The sequence below is a fragment of the Macaca fascicularis genome, chromosome 10, assembly GCF_037993035.2.
Source record: "Macaca fascicularis isolate 582-1 chromosome 10, T2T-MFA8v1.1".
Lineage (NCBI taxonomy): Eukaryota > Metazoa > Chordata > Mammalia > Primates > Cercopithecidae > Macaca > Macaca fascicularis.
In genome coordinates this window covers 105,544,976-105,566,001 of record NC_088384.1, presented here as the reverse complement: position 1 = coordinate 105,566,001, position 21,026 = coordinate 105,544,976, and the positions used below count along the sequence as shown (strand labels likewise).

Genomic DNA, 21,026 nt, shown 5'->3' with positions numbered 1-21,026 from the left:
AACGAGTAAACACAAGGCCCATCTGTGGCATCCTTAGAGAACCCTTGCCTGCCTCTCCAGGTACCTCCTCCAGTTTTCATTTCTGGGATTATCTGATGGGTTTTGCCTGGATGGGGAGCTCCAGGAGGAAGACTTTTCCTTCACGGAGCCTGGCATTCTGCTTGCACATAGGAAGCTGTCAATAACCAGATGTCCAACTTAACATGAATAAATGAATGAATGAATGAATCACCAGACTATATAAACCAGCTCACTCCTCACCCTCTCTTCCCCCCACCTCGCTTTATTTTTCTTCTTGGCGGTTATCACCACCTGCCACATTGCATATGTACTGATGTTTTCATTGTCCGCCTCCACACTCCCCCCGACCCCCCGCTAAAATCTAGAATGGAAACTCATGAAAGCAAGGGCTATTTACAGTTCCGATCTGCCCCCTCCCACCCTCTGACCCTCCCTGCTGCTTCATTATTTCCCCCAGCGCTTGTCACCGCCTCATATATCCTTTCTCTTTTTTGTTTATGATCTGTTTCCAACCAGCTCCACGAGGGCCGGATGTTTGTGTTTGATTCACAGCTGTATCTCAGACGCCTATCACCCTGCCCTGCACCGCGGCTCGCGCACAGGAGGCGTTCAACCCACGTTGTTGACGGGACGAAGGAAGGCGGGATCGCGAGGCCGGCTGTGCAGGTGGCCCGAGTGGAGAGGGATGAACCGCCACGCGCGTCTCCTTGGCCCAAACCCGGAGCCCGCCCCCGGCCTCCCCGGCAGGCTGGGCCGGGCAGGCAGGAGTTAAGCCGCGCGCGCGCTTCCGACCCGCAGGTGGCGCCGTCCCGCCTCGTTACCCGGCTCTGGGCGCTCCGAAGTGCGGGACAGAATAGCAGCGAGCGCGGAGCCGAAGCTCAGCCCCGACTTGTTGATCTCGCCCAGGCAGCCGCCGCTGCCGCCGCGGGAGCAGAAGGAGGAGGAGGTGGAGGAGGCTCCGCGCGGCCGCGGTCCTGCCCCCGCGCCCCCGGCGCCCGCCCGCGTCCCCAGCTTCGGAGAGCGCGCCCCGGCCCCGCGGCGCCTGCAGCCCGGGCGCGTTGCCTGCCCGGCCGGGGTAGGCCCGGCCCAGCCCGGCCCCGGGACCGCCGCTGCCCACGGGCGGGGGCGCCCGGGCGGCCGGGACGATGCGCGGTCCCTGGCCCCAGGAGGCGGCCGCCCTGGGGGTGAGTGTTGGGGAGTACGGCCTTCCTTGGGGGTGCATGGGGACACGGGCAGGGGGCTTGCCTGCCGCAGCTCGGCCTGTTGGTCTGCTCGGGCTCCGCAGCTCCAGGCTGGAGGGGAGCGGGGTGGGAGGCAGGCAAGGGCTGGGGCCTGGGGGGGCGCGCGATCCCCTTTCTGGGGCTAAGGCGTGAGCCCTACATGCAGGGGGTGCTCACGGAAACCCCCCGAAATCACCAGTGCGCGGTAGGAGGATGGCACGTTTTGAAAAGGCCAGAAAATTTAGCTCATTTCCCCGCCTCCCACCTCCCCCACCCCTTCCCTTCCAAACCCGGGGAAAGGCGCAGAACCCGGAGTTATAAAAAGCCATCGCAGGAGAGGAACGAGGAGGAGGAGGAGGAGGAGGAGGAGGAGGAGGAGGAGGAGGAGGAGAAGGGGGCGGGGAAGGAGCGAGGGGCGGACGGAGCAGGCGGATCCTGAGGACTCTGCCCGCCCCTCCTGCGGTAGGGTTGGGGGCGCAGAGGGAGAGGCGAGAGTGGGCTTTTCCTCCTCGCGGCTCACCTCGTCGCTGGAGCGACCTCAGGAGATGCTCCGATGTTTGGGAAGAGGGGTCGCTCCAGGACAGAGGGGCTGTTGTGCACACTCCGTCTGTTGTGACCTCGGACAGGTGGGCACCTGGAACCCCCGGAATTCCCCCAAATCTTTTAAGATTTAGAAAAAAGCCCGCTGCCATTCCCCACCCCCAAAATCTTGATTATCTCGAGCAGGGGAAGGAAAAGAAGAGAACTCGTTAAAAAAAAAAAAAAAAAAAAAAAAAAAAAAAAAAAGAAAGAAAAAAGAAAGAAAGAAGAAGAAAGAAAGAAAGAAAGAAAGTTTTCATGCAGCTCCCCCTCTCTCCCCATGGTGGGGCCAGGTTCGGGACTCGATCGGGAGACCCATAAAGAATCGAGTTTCAGCACTCTAAGGGGCGGACAGCGCCCCGGGCGGCTGGGTCGCGCCTGGGCCGCAGAAGCCCGGGGTGGGGCCTCCCGGGCTCCAGGGGCATCTCTTGGGGCTCTCTCCCCGCCCCGAGGGGCAGCCCCTCCCTCCGTCCATGGGGTGGGGCGGACTTCAGCACCGGCTGGAGGGACAGCGCCCATCCGTCCTACCCCACTGAGCTGCTTAAGCGCGGGGAAGGTCAAGGCCGGCTGGGAGCCTAGTGGAGAGGTGGGGGGCGGGGGGACAGCATGCCTAGCTCCCCGTTTGCTGACCCGCGTCCGCTTTCGCTTTCTGCCTCGCAGCCGTCGGGATGGAGGTGAGAAGACGGCCGTGACGCGCGCCCGCGCGGCCCCCTGCACCCCCAGCAGCCCACAGCGCTCCCTGCCCCCCTCCCCCGCAGCAGCGGGCCTTGCCGTCGACTGACAGCGGCCTGGGGGGGCAGGGGGGGCGGGGGCGGCCGGATCAGCGATGCCGGCGGGCATGACGAAGCATGGCTCCCGCTCCACCAGCTCGCTGCCGCCCGAGCCCATGGAGATCGTGCGCAGCAAGGCGTGCTCTCGGCGGGTCCGCCTCAACGTCGGGGGGCTGGCGCACGAGGTGCTCTGGCGTACCCTGGACCGCCTGCCTCGCACGCGGCTGGGCAAGCTCCGCGACTGCAACACGCACGACTCGCTGCTCGAGGTGTGCGACGACTACAGCCTCGACGACAACGAGTACTTCTTTGACCGCCACCCGGGCGCCTTCACCTCCATCCTCAACTTCTACCGCACTGGGCGACTGCACATGATGGAGGAGATGTGCGCGCTCAGCTTCAGCCAAGAGCTCGACTACTGGGGCATCGACGAGATCTACCTGGAGTCCTGCTGCCAGGCCCGCTACCACCAGAAGAAAGAGCAGATGAACGAGGAGCTCAAGCGTGAGGCCGAGACCCTACGGGAGCGGGAAGGCGAGGAGTTCGATAACACGTGCTGTGCAGAGAAGAGGAAAAAACTCTGGGATCTACTGGAGAAGCCGAATTCCTCCGTGGCTGCCAAGGTGAGTCAGGGATCTGGGGGCTGCTGGGCTGGGGGGGATCTGCCTGCATCCCCATATTGAGGACCACTGCTGAAGGACTCTGGCTTCGTTCCCAAAGATGAATATTAGTGATGGGGAGGGGCTAGGATGAGTCCCCAGAGATGAGGACCAACCCCCTCAGACTTTTCCCATGTGGCACTGGTCACTCCATCTTTTTATTATCCAAGACGTTATACCCCTACTTTGTTGGAGAGAAGGTTTTACAGGGACCCATAAAAAGCCACAGCAAGAAGATGGACACTAATGAATAAGAGAGAGAGCACAGAGAGACAACACAGGCTTGCTGGGGTGGAGTAGGGTTTGGTTCCCTGTGAAGTCCCAGACCTAGGCTGGATTGGGTCACCCTGTGATTTTAATATCTCCATATTTATAACCTCACTCTGTGCCAGGAAGGGAATAAAAGCAGCTTACAGACATGCTTACAGGACATTGAGATACTGTCAGGTAGTTTAAACATAAGAAGGGACCCAGAGGGGTGGGTGTGAACCCACATGAGACATGCAGTTGGTTGTGGATGCTTGTGGGTGAGGGGTCACCCCCTGGTTATTTATTTGGTGAGTTTATTTCAAGAATGGTTGGTGCAGCTTGTAAAGATGCTTCGGCTCTTGGAACAAGATGTAAATTTCAAAATAGGAGAGAAAAATGAGGCAATGTGAAAAATAAAGGAGGAGGAGGAGGAGGCAGGAATGAGTTTGAACACAAAGAGTGGGCCAGAGAGTCTTTGGTGCTGCTGGGTAATGGCAGGGGCTGGAGGGGACTGAGGAAGGCTTGGGGTGGGAGCCAAGGCAGGGCTGGAGGGCATTGGTTGATTAGCAACTTCTCCATGTCAGGCTGGGATTCCAGGTTGCCTGGGAGAGATGGGGCCTGTCTTCATGTGCCCGAAGTGCTGGGTGTTGGGAACAAATGATGCAACAGTGTGTCCAAGCCTGTAAAAGAGGTTGTGTGAGGTTCATGGAGAACCCAGAAAAGATAGATGATGTTGAAATCCAGCAAGACCAAGTTGGGAAACATGGAGAGAATGTAACTGAGTGTGGGGCCTAAAAAAGGGGCTCAGGTGTATAGATTTGTGGCAAAAGAAAGAGGAGAGGAGGAAGCCTAAACATCCAGCCATATCTTACTAGCTAGGGCTGGCTCCTGTCCAGCCCAGCCTTTCATTGTGGGGTGTCTGGCTCAGTTCTCACTGAAGGCCCACCTGCAGGTCCCAGTCTGAAGGGAGACTCCGTGGGGTCCTTCCTCCAGATCTGGCCACCCAAGGAGAGACCCCTGAGAGTGGATGGAGAAGGGGTTGCTGGTAAGAGGGTAGAGGGAGCCCCCACATGTTTTTTTCATTTCCCTGTTGGCCCTAACAAGGATGTAGAGGTTCCTGGGCCTGGATTCCTCCTCTGAGGCTGTGGGCTGTCTCTCTCCATAATCCCACCCCCGATTTTGTGTCCAAAATGCCTCCTCCTAAGACAGAGTCACTCACCCTTAATCAGCTTAGGATCAACAGACTTATTTTGCTATTTCCAGGCATGACACAGGTTCTCCCACTCCACATCCCATTTAGGCCCAAACATGACTCTCCCTCCCTGTCCTGTCCCTAAGACATGAGAACAAGGTACAGGGAACTGGATGATTTGCCCTCCCAGAGAAGAAGCAGGCACAGGGCCATGTTTTGGTCTGGCAGCAAGACCCAAGCACTGAGGCATGCAAGAGGTGCTGTTTGGGAATAAAGAACCTCTCCTCTCCCTTGGGTTAATCTGCTAGCAGGGACAGCCTCGTGACCTCTCCATGATCCCAGTCTGGGGCTGCCGGCTCACATTCCTGGCAGATGGACCATCTAGGATTTTCTGCAGCCAGAGCTGAAATCGGGAGGCAGGCAGGCTCACTGGCCCTCAGAATAGAAATCCTGGCTGCCAATGATCAAACACCTACTGTGTATGGAGTGTAACAACACAGCTCTGTTATTATCCCACCTTTCACAAACAGTGAGGCTGAAAGAGGTTAAGTAACTTGCCTAAGGTCACATCACAGGCAGACAGGAGTAGCCAGAAATCCAAACCGAGTGTTCTTTCCATAATGATCAAGTGCCGCAGCCTCCTCCCCAGTCTCCCGGCTTCCACTTTTGCCCCTGCAATCCATTCCCCACATAGCAGCCAAAGTGAGCTTTTCAAAATGTAAATTGGATCACATTATTCATCTGCTTAAAATCCTCCAGAAGTTTCCCATCGCACTCAAAATAAAATCCAGACTTTTCATCCTGGCATATAAGGCCTGGGCAGAATCTGCCCCCCATGACCTCTCTGAGCTCATCTCTTTTGATCTCCTCTGGTTCACTCGGCTCCAGCCCCACTGGCCTTGCTGTGTCATAAACAGTCCAGGGTTTATCTGACCTCAGGACCATTGCACTTGCTGTTTCGGCTGCCTGGAATGCTCTTCCCCAGATTCCCCCTCAGCCAGCCCCTTCTCCCCCTTCCTCATTTGAGCAGGTCTCTGCTCACATTTCCCTCCTTAGATAGACCTTCCTTGACCGCTGTTATAAACAGTTTCCCTCCCCTCACTCTCTGTTGCATCATACAACGTCTTTCCTGCAGAGGCCTTAAACGCCATCTGAAATTATGTTTGCTTCTCTGTGTTTCTCTGTTTCACACCCACAAGAATGGGAGTATCATGAATTGATTCACTGCTTGATTCCCAGCACCGATGATGGTGCCTGGCACTGAGAAGCATGTGGAATGAATGAATGAATGAATGAATGAATGAATGAATGAATCAAACAAGCAAGCAAGCAGTCAGTCACTGTGTCTCAGGGTTTAGGAACCTGTCACCTCTTCTCACTGCCCACCTGCAACCCAGGTCCCTGCACCTCTGGCCTCCTTTCAGTCACCTGCACCTTGCCCACTCATCCCCACCCATTCCCCCCAGCTTGGATGCCTTGCTTGTCAAAACAAGCAAAGCCTGTGGAAATTTCTTAGAACTCACAGAGTGACAGGACCAAATGGAGGATCATTTCTAGGTGATTTTAAGATACAAAAGTGGCCGTATCTCATATGCTGAAGAGCAAGGATGTATCTGGTTCTGTGCTGCCCCCACTTCCATAGTTTTTAGCTTTAGGTAATTTCTCCAACTTTCCAAGTCCCAACCTTCCACCTATAAAATGGAGATAAAAGGCTTACCTTACAGGGTCTTCATTAAATCACATTTGTCAAAATTTTGCTCATAGCCTAGCACATAGTAGGTGGGGATTGTTGTTATAAATGATAAGGAAAAGAGTCTTTTTTCTAGGGCTGGGTGGGCCGAGTTGCTGCAAACCCTTTCCTTCTGATAGCAGCAGTGCCAGGGAGACTGAGCTGACGCTGTTAATAATTGATGGGATGTTCTGGCAACTCGGAGACAAACCAAAGCACAGGCCCTAGGCTTTGCCATCATGGGAGTGAAAATCAAAACCCATTAGGCAAAAGGCAGTGTGATTGATTCTTGTTTAGAAGATGGAGTCAGCACCATTGGTGTGACAGGGTTGCGGTGCTGGGGCTACCACGGGGCTTTGGCTTTCTCGGAAAACTTGACAGGCTTTTCTCAGCAGGACAGACAGGGAACCGATTTGCCATCTCAGGCATGTCTGTGATCCCTGGGATAGTCTCAGTGTTAAAGCCCTGAGATAACTTCCTAATTTCCAAAGTAGCTGATGTTTGTTGTGCCCAGCACTGATTAGTGGTGCTCTATATCTGCTATCTCATTGAAATTCCTCCAACAATACAACCAGTAGTATGCCAGTTAGGGATGCTTTGGGCTGCAAGTAGCAGAATAGAAAACTCAAAGCAGCTTCAATAAGGAGGAAGATGTATCATTGAATACAATATGAAGTTCCAAGGCATTTGGTTTTAGGTTGAGTAAATGGCTCAATGATGCCACCAGCATTCTAGATTCTTTTCATCTCTCTGCTCCTCTGCTCCCCAACCCCTTCAAGTGGATTGGTCCTCATGTTTGATGCTTCATATCACAAGATGGCTGCCCAGTTCCAACCCTCAGACATAGATTCAGTGATGTTTAACCCATGAAGACAGACATTTTCTCCTATGCTCCACTTTCTTTCTTTCTTTTTTTTTTTGAAATGGAGTCTTGCTCTGTCGCCCAGGCTGGAGTGCAGTGGTGTGATCGTGGCTCACTGCAACCTCCGCCTCCTGGGTTCAAGCAATTCATCTGCCTCAGCCTCCTGCCAAGTAACTGGGATTACAGGCATGTACCACCATGCCCAGCTAATTTTTCGATTTTTAGTAGAGACAGAGTTTCACCATGTTGGCCAGGCTGGTCTCAAATGTCTGACCTCAGGTGATCTGCCCGCCTCGGCCTCCCATAGAGCTGGGATTACAGGTGTCAGCCACAGCGCCTGGCTCATTTTCTTTTTTTTTCTGAGAGAAAACCCTTTCCCAGGAGCACCCTAGCAGACTTCTTTTAAAATCCCGTTGGCCAGGACAGGTCACATGCTCATGCTTTAGCTATGGGGGGACCTGAGAAAGCAAGTGTCTGGTATTTTCAGATGAGAGAGGGAATGGATTTGATGAGTGGTATGAAGACTTTTACAGAAGAGGAAATGGAGACTCTGAGAGGTGAAGTTACTTGCCTGAGCCCACACAGCTACGTTCTCAGTAAATATTTGTCAAAGGAATGAAAATGGCAGAGTCAAGGTTTGAACCCAAGTTCATCTGGTTCCCAAGCCTGTGTTTCTAAATCCTGGGACCTTGGGTGGATCATTTTAGCTCTCTGAGGTTCAGTGAATTCATCTGCCCCATGGTGATAATAGTCATAGCTCCTTTTCAGGGCTCTTTTGATGATTCAATGAGATTTCAGATGTGAATGTAATTTGTAAATGGAAAGTACTTTATAAGCGTGAAGTATTATTGTATTCAAAAGTGGGAGTGGCCTTTATTTATTTATTTTTAATTTTTAAACTTTTTTCAGAGACAGGCTCTCACTCTGTCACCCAGGCTGGAGTGCAGTGGTGCAGTCAGAGCTCACTGTAACCTCAAACTCCTGGGCTCAAGTGATCCTCCTGCCTTAGCCTCCTGAGTAGCTGGGACTACAGGTGCACACCATCACTCCTGGCTACATTAAAATTTTTTGTGTGTGGAGACAGGGTTTTGCCACATTGTCCTGGCTGGTCTCAAACTCCTGGGCTCAAGCGATCCTCCCATCTAAGCCTCCCAAAGCACTGGGATTAAAGGTGAGAGCTATCATGCCCAGTTTAGAGTGGCCTTTATTTAGGAACAGTGGTCAATATTTTTCCCATCACAGACTTGATTAAGAATCAGCTCTGAAGTCCAACAGATAAGGTTGATTTCTTGTTTCCTTTGCTTACCATGAATATGACCTTAGGCAAGCCCCTTTCCTGCTCTGAGTGTCATTTTACTTACCTAGGAAATGAGAATTATAACAGAGGCAACCATGAAGGGCTGTTAGGAGATGCCCCTAATGCAAAGAGCCCAGCCCAACACCCGACTCATGGGAAGCATTCAGTAAGTGGCAGCAACGATGATTAGTGTTATCACGGAATTCCTCTGCTCCAGCTACATGTCTCTAGTGTAATGAGGTTCCAGCTTCCTTGACCTGAGCCACAAGGATCTGTGTATTATCATCAAAAGCAATGCGGGAACCAACTCAGAATCCATGGGGCCCCTTCAGTGTGATGAGTCATCGGCTTAGGCTCCCGCTGGCCCCAGCTTGGTCAACCCAGATGCCTGTTTTTATCCTGGCAGATAATATGCCAGCAATTCTGAATCCCGATTGTGGGATTGTGGCTTTGAATCCCAGCCCAGCCTTGTCCTAGCTGTGGACTTTGGCCAATTGCTTCACCTCTCATCACTTCCATTCCCTAATCTGTAAGTGAGGGTGATAATAAAACCTACCCCACAGGGTTGCCTGAAGGATGAAGGATGATAGTGCATGATTAGTGTTGAAGCTGTGCCTGAGAAATCCCACATCCCCACAGGATAAAGAAACCCAGAGACCCAGGATGCTCCAGTGACCTGCTGAGGATCACACAGCCCATCATAGCCTTTCAAACCCCCTGAGAGACCAGCTGCTAAGAGATGATCCTGGTCAAACATCCTGGAGTAACAGAAAGATCCCTGAGCCTCAGTGGGTACTGGTGGCAGGGCCAGAAAGGCCTGGGCATGGCCCCTGATCTTTCACCGACTTGCTGTGTGAATGTGAAATGCTAGAAATAAAAAGGCCTGGTCAGATGAGCAGGTTGGCCAAAGCTTAACTAACTGCAAGAGAAGAAGCATGCATTAGGCACCAACTCCACACCCAGGACTTTGTGTACTTCCCGTACTTGATAACATCATCAGGATGGGAAGCGCTTGACCTTAGCGCTGGATTGCCCCAGTTCAGAGTTTGGCTCCTCTACTCACTAACCATGTGATTTGGGGTCAACTATTGCAGCCCTCTGTGCCCTAGTTCCTTCAGCCAACCGCAATTTTGGGGCAATCACTGTACCTGCCTCATTGGATTGAGTTACATGTGTTAATGTATGCAAAGCACTTAGACTAGGGCCTGGTATGTAGAAAGCCCTCAATAACTGTTGGGATTTTTTTTTTTTTAACTGTCCTCTCATGTAATCCTCCTGACAATCCTGCAAGATGAATAAGCTCCTTTTCAAAAAATTGCTCTTATAAAATGATACCTGCTCATTGTAAAGTTAGAGGCTTTCTCTGGCCACTGGAGTCCAGGAAAGGCAGGGCACTAACACCCCAGCAGGAACTAGTGGGATACTCACCTGCCGGCTGATGGGGAAGGTGTGTATGTGCTTCTCCCCTGGCTGGGGGTAGAACTCAGAGGTGTGTGTTCTACACCGGTCCCCAGAGCGGCTCCAGTTGCTCACAGCAATTACTTGCTTGATAACAGACCCTATTTGACCTCTTTCCTGTCCCTGTCTCAGGTTCCCTCTCCCTTTCCAGAGTTTTCTGGGATCACTTATCACATAAGCCACTTGTATTCAGAATCTTGTCTTAGGATCTGGTTCTGTGGAAACCAACCAAAGCTCTGTGGGACACATTATTTATTCAGAATGACCTGGTGCTGTATTATAGACAACCCACCCCCGATAGAGACAGCCTCCTTTGGGGGTTGTCGTAAAAGAAGAAATTCAAGGTCTGGCAGAGCACAGTCAGCCTCATCTCCGTCACTTAGATAAAATGAAAACCACAGCAGTGGCAGCAACAGCTAACACTGAGTGCTTACAATGTGCTTCCCTGGCACGGTGCAAAGGGCATTAAATGCCCCATCACATCTGATTTTCACAGCCCCCCCGTAAGGGAGAGATAGCTATCCTCATCTTACAGCCGTGGAAACTGAGGCTCAGAGAGGGGAAGTATCTGGCCCACGGTCACACAGTGAATGGAAGGTTGGGACAGATCCCACCCAGGACTCTCTGACTGCCCAGCCCACGACTTTGATCTCTGTGTTGTATGACTGACCTTCAGAAAGTGAGAAGCAAGATCCCAGCGTTCCCTTCTCACACTGGGGCAGTGTTGAGAGGTGAGAGATTTGTCCAGAATTGCCCTATGACTTGAGAGTGTTCCTAGCTCTGGATCTAGGATGACTTTACCCCCAAAGGCTCCTGGATGGAACTACGGGAAACACAGATTTAGCATTAAGCATTATTTTAATAGATAAACTAAATGCATAAGGTCCTCCTACTTTCTCCCAGAGGTGAAATCATCTTGATTTTGGTGTCTCCTGCAGGAGTGAGCATGACTAGCTGGGGCCAGAGACAGGAGGAATCTCTCAGCCCCAGTATTGGGAGTGGGCGGGGTAGCAGCTAGAATTCTTATGTTAATATCCAGGGCGCCAATGCTCCTTAAATGTTTTCTCTGATGACATAAATAACAAATAAGACATAATGTTGCCATGTGAGACACACTTCTGTGGACCCGGGTACAGGCCTGGGTTCAAATTCCACCTCCTTTGCTACCTGGCTGTATGAGCCCCCAAAGCGCCCTCTCTGATACTGGGAGGTGGGGATAATACCTGGGGCACACCTCACAGAGTAGCGCTTCTCCACGCTGGCTGCACATGAGGATCACCTGGGCTTTGCAAAATACTCATGCCTAGGCCCCACAATTGAAACTCACCCCCAAATGGTTTCATTTTAGTTCTGGTAAAATACACGTAATATGAAATTTGCCATCTTAACCATTTTTAAATGTATAGTTCAGAAAATATATTCACATTGTTGTCCGAACAATCTCCAGAACTTTTTCATTTTGCAAAACTGAAACTCTGTGCCCATTAAATGCTGTCTCCTGGGCCCACCTCCTAGGCCCTGGCAACCCCCCTTCTGCTTTCTGTCCCTTTGAACTCAGCTGTTCTAGGTACCTCATATAAGTGGAATCATACAGTATTTGTCCTTTTGTGACGGGCTTATTTCACTTATCATAATGTTGTCCAGCTTCGTCCATGTTGTAATTTGTCAGAATTTCCTTCCTTTTAAAGACTGAATCATTTTCCATTTATGTATACACTAGATATTGTTTCTCCGTTCATCCATCGACAGACACGTGGTTGTTGCTTCAACCTCTTGGTTATTGTGAATAAAGCTGCTATTCACATGGGGTACAGGTATCTCTTAGAGTTCATACTTTCAATTCTTCTGGGTATGGATAAGCAGAGACTGACTAGAATTTTTAAAACTTCTTTTGGGTATATACCCAGAAGTGAAATTGCTGAATCATATGGTAATTCTATTTTGAAGTTTTTGAAGAACTGCTGCACTGTTTTTCATAGTGGCTGTACCATTTTACATTCCCACCAATGGTGTACAAGGGTTCCAATTTCTTCCTGTCCGTATTAGTCCATTTTGCATTGCTATAGAGAAAAACCTGAAGCTGGGTAATTTATAAAGAAGAGAGTTTTATTTTGTCTCACAGTTCTGCAGACTGTACCAGAAGCATAGTGCTGGCATCTGCTTCTGATGGGGCCTCAAGAAGCTTACAGTCATGCAGAAGGCAAATGCGGAGCCCGCGTGTCACACGAAGAGAGAGGGAGCAAGAGAGAAGCCAGGCCTTTTTAAACAAGCGGATCTCACATGAACTCATTACCGCAGGGAGGGCATTAAGCCATCCGTGAGGGATCCGCCCCCATGACCCAAAGGCCTCCCACTAGGCAGGCCCTTCTTCCAACATTGGGGATCACATTTCAGTATGAGATTTGGAGGGGACAAATAGCCACTATATCAACATCCTTGTCAATGCTTGCTTTTTTGTTGTTTACTTTTTTTTTAAGTAGCTATCCAAATGGGCATGAGGTGGTATCTCACTGCAGTCTTGGTTTGCATTTCCCTGATGATTAGTGATGCTGAGCATCTTTTCATGTGTTTTTTGGCCATTTGTATACACTAGCACCCCCTTATCAGGATGTCTAAACCTCAGATAGTACCAAACCCTATATATTCTCTGTTTTTTCCTACACATACATACCTATGGAAAAGTTTAGTTTATAAATTAGGCACGGCAAGAGATCAACAAGAAAAACTAATAATAAAATAGAATAATTACAACAAAATACTATAATAAAAGTTATGTGAAAGTGGTCTCTCTTTCTCAAAATATCTTATTGTATGTAATATTTTTGGACCACAGCTGACTGCAGGTAACTGAAACCTTGGAAAGTGATATTGCTGATAAGGGGGATTACTGTATTTCCTTTGGAGAAATGTCTACTCAAGCACTTTGCCTCTTTTAAAATTGGGTTTTGTTGTTGTTGTTATTGAGTTGTAAGGATTCTTTGTATATTCTGGATATTAATCCCTAAAAAGATACACAATTTGCATATATTTTCTCCCACTCCATAGGTTGTCTTTGCACCCTATTGATTGTGTGCTTCAATACACAGACGTTTTTTTGTTTTGTTGAAGACCGAGTTGTCTGGTTTTTTTTCATTGCCTGTGTTTTGGTATTATATTCAAGGAATCTTTGGCAATAGGGGGAAATCATAAAGCTTTTCCCCTAAGTTCTTCTGAGAGTTTGATAGTTGCAGGTCTTACTTTTAGGTCTTTGCATGTGATGTGTAAGATAAGGAACCAACTTCATTCAATTGCCTGGGACATCCCCAACTTCCCCACACCGTTTGTTGCCCTGGGTGATTCTGCACATGGCCAGGAAGCCCAGCCACAAAAGACAACATGGGATGGCAGGGATCAGAGGTGCTACGCTGTGGAGCACCATGTGCAGTGCTGGGAACAGAGGGAGTCGCCATCTGGGGCAGCTGCTGTTATCATTGTTGCTGGGATAAGGGGCAATCTGTGACACAGGCAGCATGGCTCATCCCTTCCTCTTCCACTCAGGACAGCTTGGCAGAATGCAAGTGAGAGAGTGAGATCCAAGTGTGAGTGACATGTGTCCAGGTTGTGGTCACTTCTTGCCACTCCACTGCTGCCTTCCTGATCCTATCCTCTCCCTCCTGGACCACTGCAGGAACCTCCAGTCCCATCTGCTGCCTCCAGCCTCCCATCCCCAGTCTCGTTTCCACACACAGCAATGCACGCCCCTGCTCAAAACCCTTCTATGGCTCCTGCCTCACTCAGAGAAAAAGCCCAACTCCTCAGTCCCACTTACAAGGCCCATGATCTGGAACCTTTCCCCTTTTCCCAGCACCCTTACAGCCTCCTTCCCTACCACTCTCCCTCTCCATCACTCTGTTGCACCCAAAGTGGCCTCCTTGCTGTTCTAGGCACCCTCCCACCTCAGGGCCTTTGCACTTACTGTCCATCCCTTCTGCCTGGTACGGTCTTCCTGCCAATGCCACAAGACTCACCCCTCACATTGTTCAAGTCTCAGCTGAAATGTCATCTCAGCAAGGCCATCCTTGACCACCACATATAAAATAGCACTGTTCATTCCCCATGGCTGCTTTATTTGTCTCAACCTGACATGTAATTACCTAATTACATGATTCCTTTCTCTCTCTCCCACTTTGATATAAGCTTCAAAGGGCAGGGATTTTGTGTGCTTTGTCCAGTGTTGTGTCTTCAGTGCCTGCCATAGATCAGGCATGAAATACATGCGTTGAATAAATGAATGAATGATGTTATCCCAGAGATAACTGAAAATAATAATTGGTGAAAAAGGAATTTGTTTACAAACTTTGGGACTTTCACTCTTATTACTAACACATCACTAGAAGTCTGACTCTCAGCTGCTTCTGCCAGGCTCTGGATGAAGAATGTGTCTGGTTTTTCAACCACAGCCCAGTTTCTCAACCTTAGTGTCTCATCCCCTTTGGGGATGGAGAATTCTTTGCTGTAGGGCTGTCTTGTGCATTGGAGGATGTTTAGCAGTGGAGAATGGGCATTAGAAAAGAAGGGATGAGCCGCTGTCAGGAGGATATTGCATTATTCCAGGCAAGAGAAGAAAGATGACAGCCCAGAAGAGGGTGGTGGCTGGAAAGTTCGGTGAAAAGTGGCTGGACTCTGGATATAAGACGTGGAGACAGCTCCTGGGAAGCCACAATGCCCCTGCCTCCACCAGTGGTCACAGACCCTCAGGCTGTGCAATGGGTCTTAAGCCCTAGCCTTTTTTTTAGCTGTGAGTCCTTGGGTCACGTGGCTGTTTCCTCATCTGTAAAATGGACCTAATCACAGCACGTACCTCATAAGGAGATTGTAAGGATTCGATAATTATGGCAAATAACAATAACAGATACATAATGCCCAACAGGTCAATAACAAGCTTTTATTATCATGATTGGTTGTGTATATTCATTCAGTGGAATTTATTGAGCATCTACTATGTGCCAAACACTGTGCTGGGTGCTGGGAAACACAGTAGAGATCAAAACAAAGATCCCAGCTCTCGTGACACTGATATTCCAGTAGGAGAAGGAGCAAGACCATTAAAAAATAAACATAGATACTCATTGGACCAAAACAATCATGAAAAAGAAATCATGAGACTGTAAGACCATCAGGGAAAGAAAGATGAACGCTAACTGAATATTTGATGTTACTGAGGAATGAATGCTGTGTTTTGAGATGTGATAAAGCTATTAGGGCTATGTTTTAAAATCTTTATCTTTTAGATACACATACTGAAGTGTTTATGGATGAAATGACAAGATCAAATAATTATGTAATTTTTATTTTATTTTATTTATTTTTTTTTTGAGACAGAGTCTTGCTCTGTCACCCAGGCTGGAGTGCAGTGGCTCAATCTCGGCTCACTGCAACCTCTGCCTCCCAGGTTCAAGCAATTCCCCTGCATCAGCCTCCCAGGTAGCTGGGAGTACAGTCACCTGCCACCACACCCAGCTAATTTTTTGTATTTTTAATAGAAATGGGGTTTCACCATGTTGGCCAGGCTGGTCTCAAACTCCTGACCTCAAGTGATCCACCCACCTCGGCCTCCCAAAATGCTGGGATTACAGGCGTGAGCCACCGTGCCCGGCCTGATATAATATTTTGGATGGCACTGTGGAGAAGGTTCTGCAGGGAAGGAGGGGAGTACTGGGGCTTAACCAGGCTGGTCAGGAAAGGAGAAGGTGCCAAGTAAGCAAAGACCTGCAGAAACGGAGGGAGACAAGCATGTGGGCATGTGGGGGAAGAGTGCTCTGGGTGGAGAGAAAAGCAGTGCTAAGGCCCTGGGACAGGCACATGCCTGGGGCACTCAAGGAACATTCAGGTGTCAATGTGGTTGGAGCAGAGTGTGCCGCACGCAGGAAAGTAGAAGGAGGTGAGATCAGACGTGCGACCTTGTGGGTCACTGCTGAACTCTGACCCTTCCTGGGAGCCTCTAAGTCCCGAAATGGGCTCTCTGCTTCCAGCCTTTCCCATCCAGTTCAACCTCTGCAGAGCAGCCAGAGCCATCTTTCTCAAATGCAGTCTGCTCAACTTCATCATCCCCTTCCCAAAACTTCCATAGTTCCCACTGCCCCAGGATAGTCCACGCTCCTTAGCCTGGCTTTCAGCATCCCAGCCCAACTCTCCACCTTCATCTCCTCCCTGTCCCTTCTTCAGACACCCTCTGTGTTCACCACACTAACCTTTCTGCATTCCCCAAATACTCCAGTCTTCCTCAGTGCTGGTCACCCTCTTGCCCAAGCTGTTCCTCTGCTTGCACCCATTTCTTCCACTTCTCTGCCTGCAGCCTCTTTCTTTCCACCTTCAAGGCCCAGCTTCCCCACCACCTCCTCTGTGAAGCCTTCTTTAACCATCCCCCGCCCCCCTACCACCACCTACACTTCCCTTCAGGCAGCACTGACTGCTCCCTCCTCTGTGCACCGGAAACCTGACGTTCATACCTTCCTCGCACAAAACATTGTGAAGATTCACTTGTGGGTTGTTCTGTGGATGCCAGGCCTGGCCCACAGAGAGACAGGGAAGCTTAAGCGTGCAGCCTATGCAGGCTGACTGCCTGGGTTCAAATCCCAGCTCAGCCACTTTTGAGCTGCGTGCCCTTTGGGAAATTATATAACTTCTCTAGGTTTCAATGTCCTGATCCGTAATTTGGAAAGCCTCATAACAACCAGGGTTGTTGGGCAAATTCTGTATGAAACACTTGAGCCATGCCTGGCACTCAGCAGATGTTCGGTATATTTCACTATTACTATTGTTATCGCGGGTAGGTGTTAGTAAACGTTTGTTTACTAACAAATGTGCATGATCTTGTGAAGACTGATCAGAGGGGTCTTCCTTAAAAGGTAAGGGTCTCCCAGGTACACCCCGCTCCTTCCACCTTTCTTGTCTCTACCTGCCTGCAGAAAAAAGTGGCCTTTTGCCTTCCATTTACAGAGAGGAGACACACAATTAAGTTAGACACTTGAGGTGTTCCCTCAAGTTCCCTGGCTGTTTTTGAGACAAGGTCTCGCTCTATTGCCCAGGCTGGAATGCAGTGGCACGATCATGGCTCACTGTAACCTTGGCCTCCTGGCCTCAAATGATTCTCCCACCTCAGCCCCTTGAGTAGCTGGGACTACAAGTGTGCACCACCACCACACCCAGCTAATTTTTGTACTTTTTTTTGTGGAGACAGGGTCTTCCTATGTTACCCAGGCCATTCTCAAACTCTTGGCTCAAGCGATCCTCCCACCTTGGCCTCCCAAAGTGTTGGGATTACAGGTATGAGCCACTGCACCTGGCAGCTCCTCCATTTTTGCTCTGAAATGAGACTGGTTTCTACCACAGCTGCCCACCACGGGCTGGCAGGCAGACACTGTCTTTGAGAGAATAATGTTGCATTTGCCAATTCCACACCATCACTTACATCCACCAGGTAATGGGCCTAGAACCAAACAGTTTCTAAAAACAGATCATCAATTGTCACTAATCACTCCTTACAGGCCATCCCTGAGTCTTTCTAAGGCTTTGTGTGATCCTTGGAGCCTGTGAGCTTGGCCAGCCCCACCTCTAGAGTCTTTGTAGACTCAGTTGTACCAAAGAGGCATTCGATGATTGCCCTGTCAGGGGCATATGTGAGGTAAAAGGAAAGATGGAGACAAGATAAGGTTGAACCAGACTTTCATTTGCGTATCACTTGTCTGGAATTCCCACTGTATCTGTGAATGGATAGAGTTTCTTTTATCTCTTTTCAGTGAATACATTTGCACATCCTTTATTGTTCCTTGAAATAGTGACTGTAATTTGACTCAGCCATTCCTCCTGTTTCTAGATCTTTCTTTCGGTTTCAAGGTGGCTTCCTTTCTAGGCTTCTCTGGTTCTTTTAAGTTTAGGTGGCAGTATGTGCATGCTTTGAGGACCTGTTTCAATCCTACCCGTGGTTTGTCTGATAAACATTTAGTGCATGTTACTGTGGGCCAGGCAACCTGCTGGGTGCTTGAGAAGCACGTGTGTATCTATTTGTTAAGATTCTTCTAGTTGCAGGTGACAGGCAGCTCCAATGGACTTAAGCAAAATGTTTAAAAAAAAAAAAAAGTCTTGGGTTGGGTGAGGTTTCTAGCAAGGTTGGATCCATGGGCTTAAATATGTCATCAGGACTTGGTATCCTACATCTCTAAGCTCTATTCTTCTTTGTCATGGCTTCTCAGCAGGCTGCACCAACAGGGCTGGAAAGATGGCTCCCTCAAATCCAGGCTTTCTTCCTGGGGCAAAGCAAGTCTCTTTTCCAATAGGCCCAGCAAAATCCCAGGGCTGATTTTCATTGGCCCAGCCCTGAGCCAATCACATAGCTGTGTCTGGGTCACATGTCAATGGCTGGAGCTGGGATGGGATTGAGAATGGGAAAGAGGTGATTTCCCAAAAAGAAATTGAAGTCCTCTTACCATGAGTGGGGAGAATAAATATAAACCGGCAGAAACAGTCCATGGCCATCATAGAGTTTATAACCTACTAGAGGGAGATACGCATTAAACAAATTAAAAATTAAATGAAAGAATAATCACACTAAGTGTAATATGTATGTTGGAAGGAGAGAAACAAGGTGTTTTAACAGAGACTAACGGGGCAAGGTCAAAAAGGACTTTTCAGTGTATGTGAATTTTTCTGGGAGGCTGAACTTGATGTCTGTCTTGCTGAGCTACAGGAGTGATCCTTCTTCTATAAGATCTTCATTCCGCCTATCTTGCACTGTTCAGTATGCGCTGTCTCTCGTATTCTATTTTCTTCTTAACTTGTTTCATCTCTCCAGGTAAAACAGGATGTTCTCAAAGTCTAAGACTGTATCTCATTCACTTCTGTGTTCTAAAGCAGGGTGGGTGGGCTGCCTGTTTTGTAAATAAAGTTTTAATGGAACACAGACAAGCCCATTCATTCACCTGTCATGTACAGCTGCTTTTGGATGTATGGCCATAAAACCTAAAATGCACTTATTATCTAAACCTTTATAGAAAAAGTTTGCTGACCTGTGTTCTGAAGTTGCATCAGGGCCTGGTGCAGAGGAGGGGCTTATTGGGTGTTTGTGGGTGGGTGGGTGGGAAGATGCAAGCTAGCTGTGTGACCTTGAGTGAATCACTTAACTTCTCTGGGCCTCTGGCTTCATATCTTGCAGTGCCAGCCAGCCTCTTCTTCTTCAGATCTCAGCTCGTAGGTCACCTCTTCAGAGAGGCCCTCCCTGACCTTGAATGGCCAGTTTGGACTTGGTCATGTTTACAGTCTTCCCATCGTAACATGTTTCTCTGGTTTATTTTGAGATTATGCCCACTTGGAGCAGGCATCTTTCCCTTTCTCTGCACCAATGTTTTTCCTCCTCTCATGTGCCATCTCCCTGGTAGGGTAGGTGGAAAGAGCTCTGGTTTGGAACTCTGGAAGTCTGGGTTCACAGTCCCCACATATGAGCAATGAATCCCTGGGCAGGCCCTTTTTCTCTCTGAGTTTCCGTTTCCTTGGCTGGAAAATGGGCGTGGTGACTTTACCAAGCAAGGCTACTGGAAAGACAGGTGTACTCATCTGTGCCAGAGAGCCCAGCATGGTGCTGTACTGAGCACAGGTACTTCATTCATGTCAAGTTGTTTTTCCTTCTCTCCTTCCTCTCCTCAAGAGAGTCAACCCCTAACCTCGCTTTAGTCCAGCCCCTGATGATACCCTTGCCTGCTCAAACCCTTCATGCAATGACTGTGCCAAGGAATGGTTGGGGAGGAAGTGTTAGATTCTTCCTCCACCTCCCCACCCGCAGGCCCCATCACACTCCCCCATTCTTTGATGGAACGTCCTCCATGTTACATAAAGCTCTATGCAAATGCAACCCAAGGAAAGTCCCCTTGTTCCCCTCCCCATCCCAGGTTACTGTCCCCAAGCACCTCTTGTATAAAAATTTGGGACCCTTGCTGGCCTCATGCCTGGGAGAATTGACCAATCCAAAGAGGTGGTTTTCCAGATAGATGAGAGCAGTCCTTGGGGGGCAGGGTGTATGGGGGACTGGGTGTCCCTAATTACCAAGTGACCTACCGGCAGGGCTAGCTACAGAATTCGTGGGGTGCAGTACAATATAAAAATGCAGTCCCCTTGTTCAAAAGTAAGAAAGAATTTTGAGATGGTGGTAGCAGAGTAGCAAACCAAGCATGGAGCCCTTGTGAGCACAGGGCCCTGTGCAACTGTGCAGGTTGCACATCCATGAAGCCGGCCCTGCCCGTGGGGCAGAATGACTCAGAGGTCTTTATGGGTTGGGAGGAGAAGGCCTTAACCTCCCTGCAGAGGCAAGAGCTGGGGCCTCAGACTCTGATGGTTACCGGAACTAGGTAGCCCTTGTCACCCAGTGAAGCAGTTTCTGGAAGAACTGCAGGAGGGCAAGTTCAATGAGGACACCGGTCAGCACCCAGCCTAATGTGCCTATTCCATGGCCAGCCGCTTCTCAGGCAGGGAGTGGAGGGGGCTAGTGGTGAACTGGAGCAGAAGCCTGCCTGAGAAGGCAGCAGCCATTCAGCTCCAGGCTGGGTCTGGGCTTAGCCAGAAATTTTAATTTTCATGGGAAGTATCCCAGTTTTTCAATGTTGGCAAATCATTTTTAAAAATTAAAAACATGCCTAAGAGCAGTGTCTTACACCTGTAATCCCAGCACTTGCGGAAGCCAACGTGGGAGGATCCCTTGAGCCCAGTTTGAGACCAGCCTGGGCAACTTAGTGAGACACCCCATCTCTACAAAAAGTAGCCAGGTGTGGTGGCATGTGCCTGTGGTCCCAGCTACTCAGGAGACTGAGGTGGGGGTATTGCTTGAGCCCAAGGGGTCAAGGCTGCAGTGAGCCATGATTATACCATGGCAATCCAGCCTGGGTGACAGAGCAAGACCCTCTCTCAAAACAACAACAAAATCTCCAATACTGTGGTGACTGTCTTTGCACTTAACATCTTTGTG

The 21,026-nt window shown here is 49.5% G+C and overlaps 1 protein-coding gene across 2 annotated transcripts in view; it reads left to right on the top strand.

The window, feature by feature from the left end:
• The first annotated feature begins 871 nt into the window (after positions 1-871).
• Positions 872-21,026, top strand: part of KCNB1 (potassium voltage-gated channel subfamily B member 1) — a 113,257-nt gene continuing 93,102 nt past the window's right edge. Inside the window, exons 1-2 of one of the 2 annotated variants that reach the window (XM_045363099.3) lie at positions 872-1,205; positions 2,481-3,213. In XM_045363099.3, coding sequence (XP_045219034.1) covers positions 2,647-3,213 — 567 coding nt within the window. In that variant the 5' untranslated portion in view covers positions 872-1,205; positions 2,481-2,646. Of the gene's footprint in view, positions 1,206-1,702; positions 1,868-2,480; positions 3,214-21,026 lie in introns of those variants that run through there. The other variant, XM_045363100.3, reaches the window with a different exon arrangement.